Below are 15,476 nucleotides of genomic sequence, written 5' to 3'. Positions count from 1 at the left end.
ACCACCATGGAAGGCATTATCAAATTTCCTTGTCGCTCTATCCCTGGTGGTTATTACCTGACGGCCGTCATGGAAATTGGTTTTGAACTTTCCTGTCGATATTTTCTATTTTTCTATCGATGTTTTTCTCTAATACTTACGGGTTCCATAATTTTCATGTAGATATCAACTAGTTCTGTATTTTAGCATTCAAATAACTAAGATATGTACTGCATTATGAATATTTCTAATTCTCGTAGTTCTGTGAAATTATTTTTTCTTAACACGGGACTCTGGATGTTCAAATGGTCAAAGGATGAAGTACAAGATTTCACCAAATGAGAAGTTCCATATCCAGATGTCATTTGTATTTTACTCTGGTTAGGGAAATTTTATTGTATAGAATCATTATATACAGTATTTGTGGCTTCTATTATATAAAATACTACCCTTTTGCTTAATGAAAATATTATGATCTAGATCCTATGAAATTAAAAACGTTTTGCTTGTTTCTGTAGTTGATCTTAATAAAATGTGCCATATGTGTCTTTTAACTAAATGAGTTGCAATTGCAAATGACATATGCTTACAAAAATCAAAACATACACCAAACATAATCTAGGGGCATATTAGACCATTCTCAGCAAAGTCTCCTATTTCGAGAACCGGAGTCAAGCAAACTGCATACCATACAGACTCGTCTCATCCCCGTAATATGCCAACTCTTAATTTCACGAGACATTAGTCGAAATATGCCATCTGTTTTGACTAGACCTACGTTGTGAAGGGCTGCATCTACTGCGTGACCCCAACTTGGCACTGTGGCAGCCATCCTCTGGATAACCCCACGACCATGACTGTGGAAGAAAAGGGATTCGATATCAACCGATATCACTGATATTAAATTTGTTTTTATATTTTTGTTTGGATTCGGATTCGAATACAAATATTATCAACCATGACATATTTTTGTCTGGATTCGGATTCGAATACAAATATTATCAACCATGACAGATAGAACATGATTGGATATTGACGTCATAAATATACGGTTTGATTATTTGGATATGGATACGGTATCGGATGTTGAATATCCGGACTCAGATACGAACAGATCTGAACTTTTCTAAACGGATTCGGTCCCGAATACGGTAAGAAAATATCCATACCGTTTTCGCCCCTAACCACCACAGACCCAAGAAAGAATATTGAAAAAAGAACCGGGTTACAGAATTGGCCCTACTACAGCTTTCAGCGTGTCCCAGCTCCAAAAGTTGCCAACAGAACTCTGCGTCTGTGGCACGCTGGTCGAGAATACTCTAGACGCTGACTCAGTCCACCTACCTTGCTGGTCGCCAGCGATTGCCGCGCTAACCGGGCTGTGCCACGATGAGGTCGTGCGGCGACAGGGTGCCGAAGTTGTCGGCGTCGAGCTCGTTGAACTCCTCCAGGAACTCTACGATCTCCTCCTGGCTGATCTTCCCCAGCTCCTTGAGCTTGTACAGCACAAAGTCCGCGGCACCGACCCGGTGGTCGCCGTCCATGTCCGCCGCCTCGAGGTCCGTGCAGGTGGTTCGGCGCCTGAGCACCCACCGTGCCAGCGCCCGCTGGAGCCGCTCGGCGGCCAGCTCCGCCGCGTACAGGAAGAAGAGCGCCACCACCACCGTGCTCACGGTGATCCAGGCGGCTGCGAACGCGCGCCTGGGCACGGACGAGAAGCTCAGGTTGCCGTACCCGAGCGTGGTCACGGTGGCGCACACGCAGTAGAAGGCGTCGACGGGGCGCATCCCTTCCACCTCCACGAGGAACGCCGTGCCGGAGGCGGGCATCACGGCCAGGAGCACCGCGGCGGTGTAGAGCTTGTACCGGACCTTGTTGGCCTCCATGGCGCGCAGCGCCTTGCGGTCGTCCGAGCGGCGGAGGTGGAGCGCGCGGAACAGGAGCGCCTCCTGCTTCTCGACGAGGTAGTCGGCGGCCTTGCTGAGGAACGTGCCGACGAGGGCCACAACGGCGAAGACGAAGGCGCAGGCGAGCAGCTTGGCGGCGTCGCTGGCCGGGACGAGGTCGCCGTACACGACGGTCGTCATGGTGACCACGCAGAAGTAGAGCGCGTCCACCACGCGGCTCCCGGTGCGGTCGCCGGACATGTGGTCCATGGTGAGGTAGAACGCGATGGTCCCGGCCAGGAGGTACGCCAGCAGGAGGACGCCGGCGAGCCGGAAGCTCGGCCGCGCCCCCCGCAGGAGCTCCTTGGGCTTGGGCGGCGCCAGCTGGGTGCCAGCTGCGCTGCCGCGCTGCAGGCTCGGGTCGTCTTGGCTCCGCGGAGGAGATTCTTGCGCCGCGTCGGTGGACGGCACCGTCCTGCAGCGCCGGAACCTTCTTGCCCCAGCTCTGTAACAGGGGCTGCTTGACGCCGTTCTCCACCATTTTTTCTGCACCAAGACTTCACCGTCGCAAAGAAGGGAAACAACGAGCAGATGAGAGGTTTGCGAGGAGACGAGACGAATGATTTGCTTGAAATTTCAGAGTTGCATGGAGCCGAGGATCGAACTGATGATGATGATGAGTTTGAAGTGTCGAATCTCTTGCTTGCTTGGGTCACTCTCGAGGCTCCACGTGTCCAGCTACATGACACAGTCCTGCATCACAAAATTGGCAGGCGCTTTCCTTCCTTAATATACTACTAGGAGTACTTAGTACTTGAGTTCTCCTCTTCGTTTGGGGCATACGCGTGGGTGGTTTCAATAATTGGGGCTAAGCAGGCTATCTGAATCGGAACCTGCAATTATTTCCCTGGTAGAATTGACATGGAATTTTTGTTGCATATTCTTTATAATTTATTATGTTTGATCCACATGTAAAGATATAACAGAAGCAAGTATTTCCTAAATTGCTTGTCAATAAGGTATTATAGTTTATCTATCAAATAGCAACACAGTGGTATATAAAATGATACTCATGATTAATCTTGACTACATGTAAAACATTAAACAGTTTGCACACAACCTCCGTCTGAATTGTATGATCAAGCCTTTTTATTCGTCTTTATGATAGATTCAAGGCGTCTACAGACGACTCCTCGTATGTGAACTGTACATGCCCTTACTTGTCATGCATCGATCGGTGAACATAAATGACGTTTATGATCTGCGATTGCTATTAGGCCAATCCGAACGCGCTACTCGTATGCACGATCCACCAATCCGAACGCCTCCATCTCACATGGAGGCTTGGTGATTGTTACTACATACATCAGAGTTACTCGTACCTGTAGAGGGAAGGAGTGCCTGATTTTAACTGAAGTTTGAACCATCGCTTTGGTGTAAGTAGAATTATATATCTAGAGCTTGGAAGGTCAAAAATAGCAAGGAATGACAATAGTTTAATTCAAAAATTTTGCAAAACTGGAAAGTAATCTAAGTTAGTCGTCTGGCTAAACTCATCGTGAATCTAATTCAAGCAAACAACAATACAACTTAGTACGACAGACTCTAAGAATGAGAGCACTTCTCAAAGATTTTTTTCCTTTGCTTCTATTTCTATTTCTTTTTTTGGTGTGGCTTTTTCTTCCTTTTCTTTGCACCTTTTTGTCTTTTTTTTTACCTTTTTATTACCAGAAAGTGCCACACTGTATAATATGAATAGTTGGGAGACCGTACTTTTAGAACTAGTAGTATCACATGTGATGGATAATTCTTCTTTCTCTCTCTTTTTCTCTTGCGGCACTATGTAAACAACTGTAATATCCACCAGTGTCCCCTATGGACTCCAGACGAACGCACCAACAAGTGATGACAACCAAAATACGAAGGATCAGAACAGCAAACAAGACTCCACAGAGAGACTAAACCAAGACTCGATTAAACCAATGAGCACGACAACCCGCGAGGAACAACAATTGAATAAAGCAAACTGAAATAAAATACACTACAAAGACGCAAACAGTTTTGGGACAATGAAAAACAACGATGAACATCAAAATTTTGTTGGGCATTTTTTTGGATTTATAGGACAATGGCAAAACTGACTAAATTAGGATAAAGAATGAACTTGATAACGACATCTGAAGCTCAAATTACTACTTGATGGGAGCGAGGTACCCGGTCTTCTGTTACGTAAAGATAACTATTGATTTGGTGGAGATTTGGCACACATGATCTGGCTTCCTACCACAATGACCCAAATCCTGCAATCGTAGCACCATGTCTCTTCGGGTTAACACTCATGCAATGCTCGGTTAACCTCACCACGAAGGCTAATTCTTTCCTGCAGATCACGTGTTAAGGTGTGGGACTCAAATAGAAGGAAACTTTCTCAAATCAAAGACCTACTCAGAGTGCTAAATGAGTAAGTGAAGCCAATGACATAATTTTCTAATCACATAGCACATTCTAATGTCACATTCTTTCACACTTTATAATGCCACATAGAGTCAAGGAAAATATGGAAGGGGACAGGATGGTCTAATTCGATGTTGATTATATGCAAATGCATACCCTAGCTAGAGCAGCCAATGACCAACAATGAATGTGGGTTTTATGTGGGAATCGAAATGCACTAGTACCTCGGTGAGAGTATAATGGAAGGAAATAAAATGGTGTGTATGCTTCCCATTTCTTGTATATCGGTTAATTCAACAAAACAACCTACTGTTTTGTCAAACACTTGTGCATTTCAATATCATCTTGCATCAAAAATAGCACAATGAACTTAAAACCGAAAAGTTGTTAGACTTCAAGATCAGAGGATTCCAAGATGTGCTAGCAGCCTTCATCATGGACGACGTGTTGAGTGAAAACGGATCTTTCTGCATTCCTCTAGCCAAGGATAAGAGAGGTTGTGATCCAAACATGTTGAAAAGACTGTTGTAATATATGCATTTTCATTGTAACTTATACATTACTGTAACATTTGTATTATATAACCTTAGAAAATAAAAAGTATCACACAAAAATAATAATAAATTAATTTAAGAATATGGGCAAATCATATCACTGTCCGGTCCATACATAAGCTGATAGTGATCATGGGCATATCACTGCTAGTTGTAACTAAAGACGACATGGTTCCTCAAATCAACATTGTCGGGTCTAGTCCACTGCCGGTTTAGCACGAAGAGCCAGCAGTGATGATTGTTATCACTACCGGGTCAGATGAACCGGCAGCAATAGGAAAGACTCATCACTGGCACTTTCCCTCTGTGGGTTCAGTTTCCAACAGTGATAGGGGTTTTGACACAACAATGATAGTCAGTTGTGTAGTAGTGTGAAGTACCCGATAGCAACATGTTGTGATGATTTGGAGGCATTTCCAACAACATGATATTGAGGTGGTATGAAATCTGTCCCACCCAATTTTAAGAACAAAACCAGAAACACACCATATATGAGCCCAGAAAGTCAATTCTCACATATAGCTACAAATAAGGGTAATATCAATAGACAATGCCCAATATATAACGTACCTAGTATAAAGAATATAACCTTAGATAGCAAACAGCGGAAAGCAACTCTGATCTTTGGGGTGAAGACTCCAGTTCCATAGGGACAACTGACTGGTTGATCGCAAGCCTAATTCCTCCAAACTCTAGCAATCTGGTACCCATCCGGGATTTTTTCAAAGATTTAAAAAGTAAAGCAAGCGTAAGTACATGTTGTACTCAACAAATATAACATGGGGTTCATGAGGCTCAAAAGGATGACACTGGTTTAACTGCGATTAGCTTTTAATTGTCACAATTTTAGCATAGGAGTAGCAACAAGTTTATCACAAGCCCATATAAACACATGATCAGGTAAACATGAATAATGAATAGCATAAACAGTAATCATTAATGAGCATCTTCATCATCCGTATCATTAGTGTTCATCATCTATTCCATAAGGGTCCAAGGCCACTCGTGACCGTGAGCACGGCTGATATACCAGTTTTACACTCTGTAGAGGTTGTACGCTTTCACCGTGAGTCGTGATTTACCCTTTCGCCCGAGGTGATCAGCCTCTTGACCCACTACCAAGGAAAGTTGGTAGGGTTCACTATGAAGCCTTTCAAAGATTTGTCTAATAAGTTAGGGCCATTAGATTCACTCGACAAACAGATATAGAGCCCTCCTTCCCGATGACACAATGACGCGCAACCTATACACAAGGGGACAAAGGCCGCACTATACCGGATTCGTCAAGCCATTCTTACACCAATAAAGGTAACCACTAACAAGCTAGAAAAGGTCATCATACTGAGCTAAAGCTAGAGCCATGTAGCCCTCATAGCTATACTGTAAGTCCTGGATGTTCGCTTATAGATAAGTCCTTAGGGAGAGGAATCTAGAGTACCATAAAAACGTCCCAATGCTCTAGCCCCCTTATTCCATGTTGCTAAAAAACATCTTTTAATGTTTATTGCATATACCATTAGTCAAGTTACAAGATCATGGATTTAGTTTGAGCACTAGCATCATACTACCCAATGCAATAACCCATAGGAATCAAGGAATCCAGGATATCAAATAGCTAGGAAAATTACTATGGTTGCCAAGGTAGACACATGTATATGATTAAATTATTCAAGTGAATAGGACAACAAGTAAGATCTCATGCTATACTCGCCTTAAAACACCGATCCTTCGTTAAGCTTTAATCTTCAACGTTCTTCTTCTTCTTCTTCTTCTTCTTCTTCTTCTTCTTCTTCTTGATCACCACGTATTTCTCACCGACTGGACGTAATCATAGAACACCACACAAACATCCATGCATAGCATACAATTACATCTACATTAGAACAATACACCAATCATAGAAAACTAAGTAAAAGAGTTTGAAATACGATTCTACACATTGCTACGAACACACAGTCACGAGAGACAAGCTAATCGAAGCTACGGTTTGAAAGAAATGGCTACCGAAAGATCTACTCATAATGTTTCAGCTGTTCCATTTTTCAACCGCCCAAAGTTTCATGGTAGACACTTTGAATCCTATAGTGCATGCATGACTAGGAATGGTTTTATGTTGATGACTTGTCCCAAGGTTATGTCTTAAGTACTCCATCCTTTTATCGAGGATGAGTAAAGTCTACATGTGGGGGAGTTTGTTGACGGTAGTTAACATTCATCATAAACCATCAATATAACTTGTATAAATGGCTAAAAAGGATCAACAATATAACTTGTAGACTTAGGGGTTTAAACTAACAATTTCCTTTAGTTTTAGTGAATTTGTGTTTTCAGCTGGATTTAATTAGAAAACCACCGAGGACCTATTCATCAAAAGAAATCACAGAATTCCGCCGCATAATCAACGTGGGAAGACTCTAGAAGGCGAATCACCGAAGCAAAGCCCATGCCCCTAACATGTGGGGTCGGCCGGCCCCACCTATAGGCCGACCGGCCTATGGGCCCCCATGTCAGCCTCCCGTTGCTATGTCGGTTCTCTACTACCTTAAGGATTGCATCTCCGATGTTTATTCAAGTCGGTTTGATCCGAGGGCTCAGGATTGATGCTCCGACCTATATATACCAGCCTGCACCCCCTCCAAGGTAGATGCCTCATTTGATCCTGAGAGCTGAGAAGTAAGAAACCATAATTCATATTCCACCAGGATCAGAGCTAGCAATCAAGAGAAGATTAGTCCTCAATAGGATCTAGTCTTGTATTAGAGATAGTGAGATAGAGTGAGAGGGAAGAGTTTGGAGGAGTCCTGGCCTTTCGGTGCTCTCTCTACGGCTTGTACCCTAGTGGAATCAAGTTCTTCTTGAGCTTGCTTTTGAGATTTCTCTAGTAATCGACTTCCAATTCAAGTAAGCATCTTGTTCATATTGTTCTTCTGGTTTGCGACTCCCTTTTGAGTACTTTAATCCTTGTAGCGCCTGGGTTAAAGTAGTATTCATAGTGTAAGTGTGGTTACTCGTGGATGTAGCCTATTTTTTGGATCAGTGGTAGCTCACGAGGGTGACTCTTATAGACTCATCAAATCCTCTGTAGTCCACCTCCCATTAGTAGGCCTAGTAGGACTTTGTTGCTATAAGAAACATACTCCGCCCGTGTTTTCTCTAGTAATATCCCTAGAGTTGAACAATAGAAGACAAACTTACCGATGTTAGAACTAGAAGACTTTAGCAGTCTCCTCTATACTCCTATTATCTAGCCTTGATTGTGAAGTTGGGTGAAGTAAGATTTGGTTATTCTCACACACATGTCCTTGAGTTTGATATAAAACTTGGTACTCCCAGTGAAGTGCTACATCGGTATAATATCTGTGCACTTATGGATTATTCTGTGCGCATTAATTTATACCAACAAGCATTTCTGGCGTCGTTGCCGGGAAACAGTTGCTGAGTTAACTTCGAACCTAGCTTATCCTTGTATGATTATTCTTTTATTCTTTTTCTTTTTACTAGGGATCTAGAATCCACCCCTATCTACCAATATGGTGCACCCATGAGCACAAGCCTATAGCCAAAAGAGTCTTCAAAGCCTATCCAAACACCTGGCTATGAGCTGTGCTCGTGTTTAATCAACATGGTTCAGGATCAACCCTTTTCGGCAAAGATGATGAAAACCCCCATTCCCACCTAAATGAGTTTGAGCAGACCTGTGCATGCTTGCGCATTGCAGGCCTGTCAGACGAAACCTTATGATGGAAGCTTTTTCCTTTCTCTTTGATGAGAAAAGCTAAACGTTGGTACAATCTCACCATAGGGAGTAGACAAGGATATTGGGAAGCCCTGTGTTCTAGCTTTTGCTAGCAATTCTTTCCCATCTCTAGGGTAGTCAGATTTTGTTTAGAGGTTCTATTTTTTAAACAAAATAAAAAAGAATCTCTAGGCATGGCATGGAAACGCTTTAATACTCTCATTAATACTGGCCCTAACCTTGCCATTCAAGACCCTATTCTTGTTCAACACTTCTATATGGGTCTTGATAGGAAAACCTTGAAGCTTCTTAATATGGCCTTAGGAGGCTAGTTCTTGCATGTCTCCACCAATTCAGGGAGAAGCATTCTTACAAAAATCTTAGAGAACATCCCTGAGGAAGTAGAAGAGAAATAGTTAGAGGAAGAATCCCCCATAGCTGAACCCGAATCTTTAATAGACCCATCACCAACTTCAGCTATCCCAAATCCTGAACCACCGAAAAAGGAGGAAACTTCGATTTTGGATTTCATGATTGAATTCGAGGATGAACTTTTTGATGAATATGGAAACACCTTGAATTACCTTACCATGAGGAGACCCTAGAAGTCTAGGAAATCATTGCATGAACCTCTAGATCCTTCTGAGGAAGCTTTCCTTAAAAAGACTACGAAAGAGGTAGTGTCTGTTATAAGCAATGAATGGTTAGAAGAATCAAAGCTTTCCTCTGATGCGATTCGCTTAGATTCACCTTCTATATCCATTTGTTGTCAAATTAATAAAGCTTCTTTCGATGCTCTTTATAATCCAGTTGTGGGTGTTAATATCATGTCTACATGTTTTGCTCACGATTTATTGAAACACATGCTATTAACCCCAATAACAAAGTTGTTAAAAAGTCTTTCAGGACATATTCTCCTAAGTTAGGGAATTTTGTATGTCCTCCCTATCTAGGTAAAGGGAACCAAGGTTCATCTGAGCTTCTATATGTTTGATATTATGGAGTTCGACCTATTGATAGGACAACCAATTGAAAGAGTTATCCAAGGAGGACAAATGGGGAAGTTGAATATACGACTTTGGAAGGACTTTAAGCTTTCTATACCCATTACTCATTCTCTAAATGCTGAGAGTGAGCCAATTCCTGAGGAAGACCCAATGGAAGAGATTAATGTTGCATCTCTTGATTATTTGATTGAACCCAACCTTGAAGATGATGCTCAGATCTTCATCGAGTAAGAAGGGGAAAATCCTATGGAGTCTAAACCTCTTGATGAATTGCTAGAACCACCAAAGCCCACCATCGAACTTAAAACCCTACATTCTGGTCTTAGATATGCTTTTCTTAATAATGATCAAGATTCTCCTGTGATCATAAGTGATAAACTCTCTTAGGAAGAATCCTGACGCTTGCTAGCTATCTTGGAAAAACATCATTCTGCCTTTGGCTATTCACTCCAAGACCTTAAGGGAATTAGCCCTGCTATGTCGGTTCACTACTACCTCAAGGATTGCATCTTCGTAGTTTATTCAAGTCGGTTTGATCCCAGGGCTCAGGATTGATTCTCCATCCTATATATACAAGCCTGCACCCCCTCTAGGGCAGATGCCTTATTTGATCCTAAGAGGTGAAAAGCCAAAATGTCAAGACAAGATTAGTCCTCAATAGGATCTAGTCTTGTATTAGAGATAGTGAGATAGAGTGAGAGGGAAGAGTTTGGAGGAATCCCGGCCTGTCAGTGCTCTCTCTACCGCTTGTACCCTAGCGGAGTCAAGTTCTTCATGAGCTTACTTCTAAGATTTCTTTAGTAATTGACTTCTAATTCAAGTAAGCATCTTGTTCATATTGTTCTTTAGGTTTGCGACTCTCTTTTGAGTACTTTAATCCTTGTAGCTCCTAGGTTAAAGTAGTATTTGTATTGTAAGCATGGTGCTTAGACTTGGTTACTCGTGGATGTACCCTATTTTCTGTATCGGTGGTAGCTCGCGAGGGTGACTCTTATAGCCTCATTGAATCCTCTGTAGTCCACCTCCCATTAGTTGGCCTAGCAGGACTTTGTTGCCATAGGAAACATACTCTGTCTATGTTTTCTCAAGTAATATCCCTAGAATTGAAGAATAGAAGGCAAACTTACTGATGTTAGAACTAGAAGACTTTAGCAGTCTCCTCTATGCTCCTATTATCTAGCCTTGATTGTGAAGTTGGGTTAAGTAAGATTTGGTTATTCTCACACACATGTCCTTGAGTTCGATATAAAACTAGGTACTCCTAGTGAAGTGCAACATCAGTATAATATTTGTGCACTTGTGGATTATTCTGTGCGCATTAATTTATACCAACAAGCATTTCTGGCGCCATTGCCAGGGAAACGGTTGCTAAGTTAACTTCGAACCTAGCTTATCCTTGTATCATTATTCTTTTATTCTTTTTCTTTTTACCAGGGATCTAGAATCCACCCCTATCTACCAATACGGTGCACCCATGAGCACAAGCCTATAGCCAAAAGAGTCTTCAGAGCCTATCCTAACACCTGGCTATGAGCTACACTCATGTTTAATCAACATGGTTCAGGATCGACCCTTTTTGGGCAAAGATGATGAAAACCCCTATTCCCACCTAAATGAGTTTGAGCAGACCTGTGCATACTTGCACATTGTAGGCCTGTTAGATGAAACCTTACAATGGAAGCTTTTTCCTTTCTCTTTGACGAGAAAAGCTAAACATTGGTACGATCTCACCATAGGGAGTAGACAAGGAGATTGGGAAGCCCTGTGTTCTAGCTTTTGCTAGCAATTCTTTCCCATCTCTAGGGTAGTCAGATTTCATTTAGAGGTTCTATCATTTAAACAAAAGAAAAAAGAATCTCTAGGCATGGCATGGAAACACTTTAATACTCTCATTAATACTGTCCCCAACCTTGTTATTCAAGACCCCTATTCTTCTTCAACACATCTATATGGGTCTTGATATGAAAACCTTGAAGCTTCTTAATACGGCCTCAGGAGGCTCATTCTTGCATGTCTCCGCCCATTTGGGGAGAAGCATTCTTACAAAAATCTTAGAGAACATTCCTGTGGGGGTATTAACCCCTATACCCTTACGGCTAAGCTTGGGCCGGCCCGGATCGGTGGGTCCGGTCCACCAAAAGACGACGTGTGGCCCGGCCAACCTGATCGGAGTCCCGCACAAGGAGTCAAGGCGGATTTGGCGATCAATCAAGATCCTGGTCGGTTAGAATAGGAATCCTTATCCATCCACATATGGCAATTGTAACTAGCTAGGATTAGTTTCTAGATCTGTAACCCTACCCTCCGGACTATATAAGGTGGGCAGGGGACCCCTCTAAAAAACATCTCTCATTGACATACAGCAATACAAATCAGACGCAGGATGTAGGTATTACACCTTCTTGGCAGCCGAACCTGGATAAAACCTCATGTCTGTCTTGCGTCACCGTCTTGTTTGTGGCTTGCGCATCTGTCTGCCGACAATCTACTACCTTGGGCATATCCCTAGGTAGACTGCCAACCATATTTCGTCGATAGTGGCACGCCAGGTAGGGGTGTGCGTACTGCTCTCCAAGCAAACAAGATGGTCATCATCTCTGGCTCCATGGCTACACCGAACGACTTCACGTTCACCGTTGGCCAGATCACCTGGACCACCGGCTCTGATGACTTCATCGCCATGACCCCAGAGGAGGCGTGGATTTAGTCTGCGCCGACCACTACTTCACCTGCATCGGCTACGGCTCCAACCACAGTGGATACGGCTCCAACCACGACGGATACGGCTCTGATCACGATGGATACGGCTCTGACCATGATGGATCTGGCTCCGACTACAGTACATCTGGCTCTAACCATGCCTGCATCACCTTCAGCCATGCCGACAACTCGTCACCTGCTTCCTCGCTATAAAGGGAAGTAGATCGACAACACCGACCTGCTCGACTCCATCGATCGGGTCAGCACCAAACTCGCTGAAACCCTAGCTCTGGTAAGTATGATTCAAAGTCAACCTAATGAGCAGGTAACTGCTCCCCACAACAGATCTACCCAACCAGCTCAGACCAGTCGTCCTGCACAACTTGGTACAGATCTTGTGGTCACATCTACTCCTGAAGGACGCTCTGCTCGTCGTCGGCCAGCCTTCGCGATGGGTCTCCGGCTCTCCGAGTATGAAGCCTCAATGGAGAACCACCAGGTCCAGCCCTACGGCCTACGAAATGCTGCCTCCAGCTACGCCTACAACCTACAACGCCGCTTGGATCTGTGTTTTATGCACTGACCTTGGCCGAAGCCACGCAACTTCGTCAACATGATCCAGATTGAAGATTATCAAGAAGGATCCATCCACACAGTCCAAGAGGGTGACTCTAGCTCCTTGTCTAGCACCGCATCTAATGCATCTGTCCACACCGAGCTTCAGCATCATGAAGATGAAGGCGTCAAGTACGATCTGGATATCCCAGACCATGCCCCGGGGTTCTCATAATTCCCATCTTTCCCGCCAAGATGAGGGGATTTGATCCATGTTGTCAGCAATGATGAACCGCCAGCAGTTGGTGAAACAGAACAAGAAAGGACTGCATGCGAAGCACGCAATATTGACCGGTTTAATCGCCGACAAATCGAAGCCAAAGCATACCAGGAGGCACGACGCATAAGGGTCTAGCCACGTGACCTCAACGATGCTTTCGACAGGGTGGGGGACAAACAGGTCTTCAGGACTCCAAGTGCCAACGTAGTCGTCGCCATGTCGACAATGCAACGGCTACCCAACACCCCAGAAACCCAAGCAGTTCGCGATGAAATTCAAGCCTATCTGACGGCTGCTATGGCCCAGACCACGGAGATTGTAAACCAAGCTCGGGCTCCATCCGTCTCAGTCGAGTCAAGCCACAGCCGCCAGCACCCAAGTCGCTCACAGCCACTCAACCAACATGGCTCGTGCAACAACGACCCATCAGACAACCGTCAAGGTGGAAACAGTGGCCATGATGGTGGCTAGGATGACAACCGCCATCGGGACGACAACCGCTGCGACGTCTGGGATGATAACCGCTGGGACAACCATGACAATCGCCGTGATAACCACGGTCGCAGGGCTAATCCAGATGGCAATCGAGATCACCGCGATGGCAATAACGATCTCCGTCATTACCTCGGTGGACGCGATCTGCGCGCTCGCATCAACCAAAGAGCCGACGATCGAGCATCCCACAAAAGTTATCGCCGTATGGAATATGACACTGCCCACGGCCCGCCGGATTTGAAGCAGTTTACTCCACACCTTCGCCAAGTCATATGGCCCAAGAATTTCAAGCTTGAGAAACTTTAGAAGTACGATGGTAAGGAAAACCCCAAATTATGGGTCATGCTCTACGAGACTACGTGTAGATCAGCCATGGCTGATGAGCACATCATGTCTAACTATTTCCCAATCGCTGTTGGCCATGCGGGTCACCAATGGCTCGTCAGCTTGCCAGCAAACTACTTTGACTCTTGGCAGGAGCTCAAGCAAGCCTTCATCGACAACTTCATTGCTACTTGTGAACAACCAGGCAACAAATACGATCTGCAACGGATTCGAGATCAAAAAGATGAGCCACTACGCGAGTACGTCCGGCGTTCCTCGGAGATGCGCATCAAGGTCCCATCAATCTTCAACAATGAGGCAATCGAGGCTTTCATTACTGGCCTCCGCTTCCACGACGCCCTAAGGGACAAGCTCCTCCGCAAGAGACCTGAATCGGTCACAGCGCTCCTAGCCACCGCTAAGAAATATGCAGACGCCGACGATGCTAAAAAGATAATTATTGAAGAAGCAGCAAGGGTTCCACGCTCTGACCACCCCCCACACCACGACGACTACCATGGCAACCATGGTCGGAACGACAATTTTGACCACCGCAACCAACGCAACGACTCCCACGACCACCGTGACCAACGTAATCAGCGGCGTAACCACCGTGACGATTATAGGAGCAAGCGTGCTTGGGAAGACGACGACGAGGTCAACACCGTTAAAAAGGGTGGCAGATGTCGTAACTATGAAGACGACTACGCCAAAGCATTGAAAGGGCCCTGCCAGCTCCATCCTAAGTCAAACCATACCATGGAGAATTGTCGCATCCTCAAGTCTATCCACACGTGTCAACAGGCTCCAGATACGTCCGACAAGCCTAACGACGTAGGGGAACAGCGCAACGAGGATAACGACGACGACGACGCAGACCCTCGTCACAAGTACGTCAATCCAACCGATCGTGTGCACACCATCATCGGAGGCAAAGTGTCCATCGAGACCAAACGAGAACGCAAGCTGCTCGCCCATGCTTGCTTGAATGTGGCCAACACCGACAATCTCCTCACTGATCCGCGGCTCCCTCCGTGGTCTCACCGTGAAATCTCCTTCAGCAGAAAGGACCAATGGGCCGCAATACCTGAGCCAGGGCATTTTCCCCTAGTCCTCGATCCTTGTATCAACAAGGTTCAGTTCGATAGAGTACTGATCGACGGTGGCAGCTCCATCGATATACTGTTCAAGAACAGTCTGCCCACCCTGAAGATAGCTCAGGCGGACCTCAAGCTGTACGAGGCACAGTTCTGGGGTGTTCTCCCTAGACAGAGCTCTACACCTCTCGGGCAGATCACGCTACCTGTGCAGTTTGGGACCCCGGACCACTTCCGCACCGACTACATCAACTTCGTGGTCGCCGACTTCGACGGCACCTACCATGCTATTCTTGGTTGACCGTCGCTCACCAAGTTCATGGCCATACCTCATTACAGGTATCTGGTGCTCAAGATGCCTACCGAGAAAGGAGTTCTAACCCTCCGAGGCAACGTGTACGCAGCTTAT

General features: G+C 44.9%; 1 protein-coding gene across 1 annotated transcript in view; it reads right to left on the bottom strand.

Annotated features, from left to right (window-relative positions):
• Positions 1-1,045: 1,045 nt before the first annotated feature.
• The window catches only part of LOC136480035 (two pore potassium channel b-like), a 44,741-nt gene continuing 30,310 nt past the window's right edge, over positions 1,046-15,476 (bottom strand). The window contains exon 2 of the mRNA XM_066477708.1: positions 1,046-2,492. Coding sequence (XP_066333805.1) covers positions 1,350-2,492 — 1,143 coding nt within the window. The 3' untranslated portion in view covers positions 1,046-1,349. The remainder of the gene's footprint in view (positions 2,493-15,476) is intronic.

Source organism: Miscanthus floridulus, chromosome 9 (genome assembly GCF_019320115.1).
Source record: "Miscanthus floridulus cultivar M001 chromosome 9, ASM1932011v1, whole genome shotgun sequence".
In the NCBI taxonomy this organism is placed as follows: domain Eukaryota; kingdom Viridiplantae; phylum Streptophyta; class Magnoliopsida; order Poales; family Poaceae; genus Miscanthus; species Miscanthus floridulus.
This window is presented reverse-complemented; position numbering and strand designations above follow the sequence as displayed.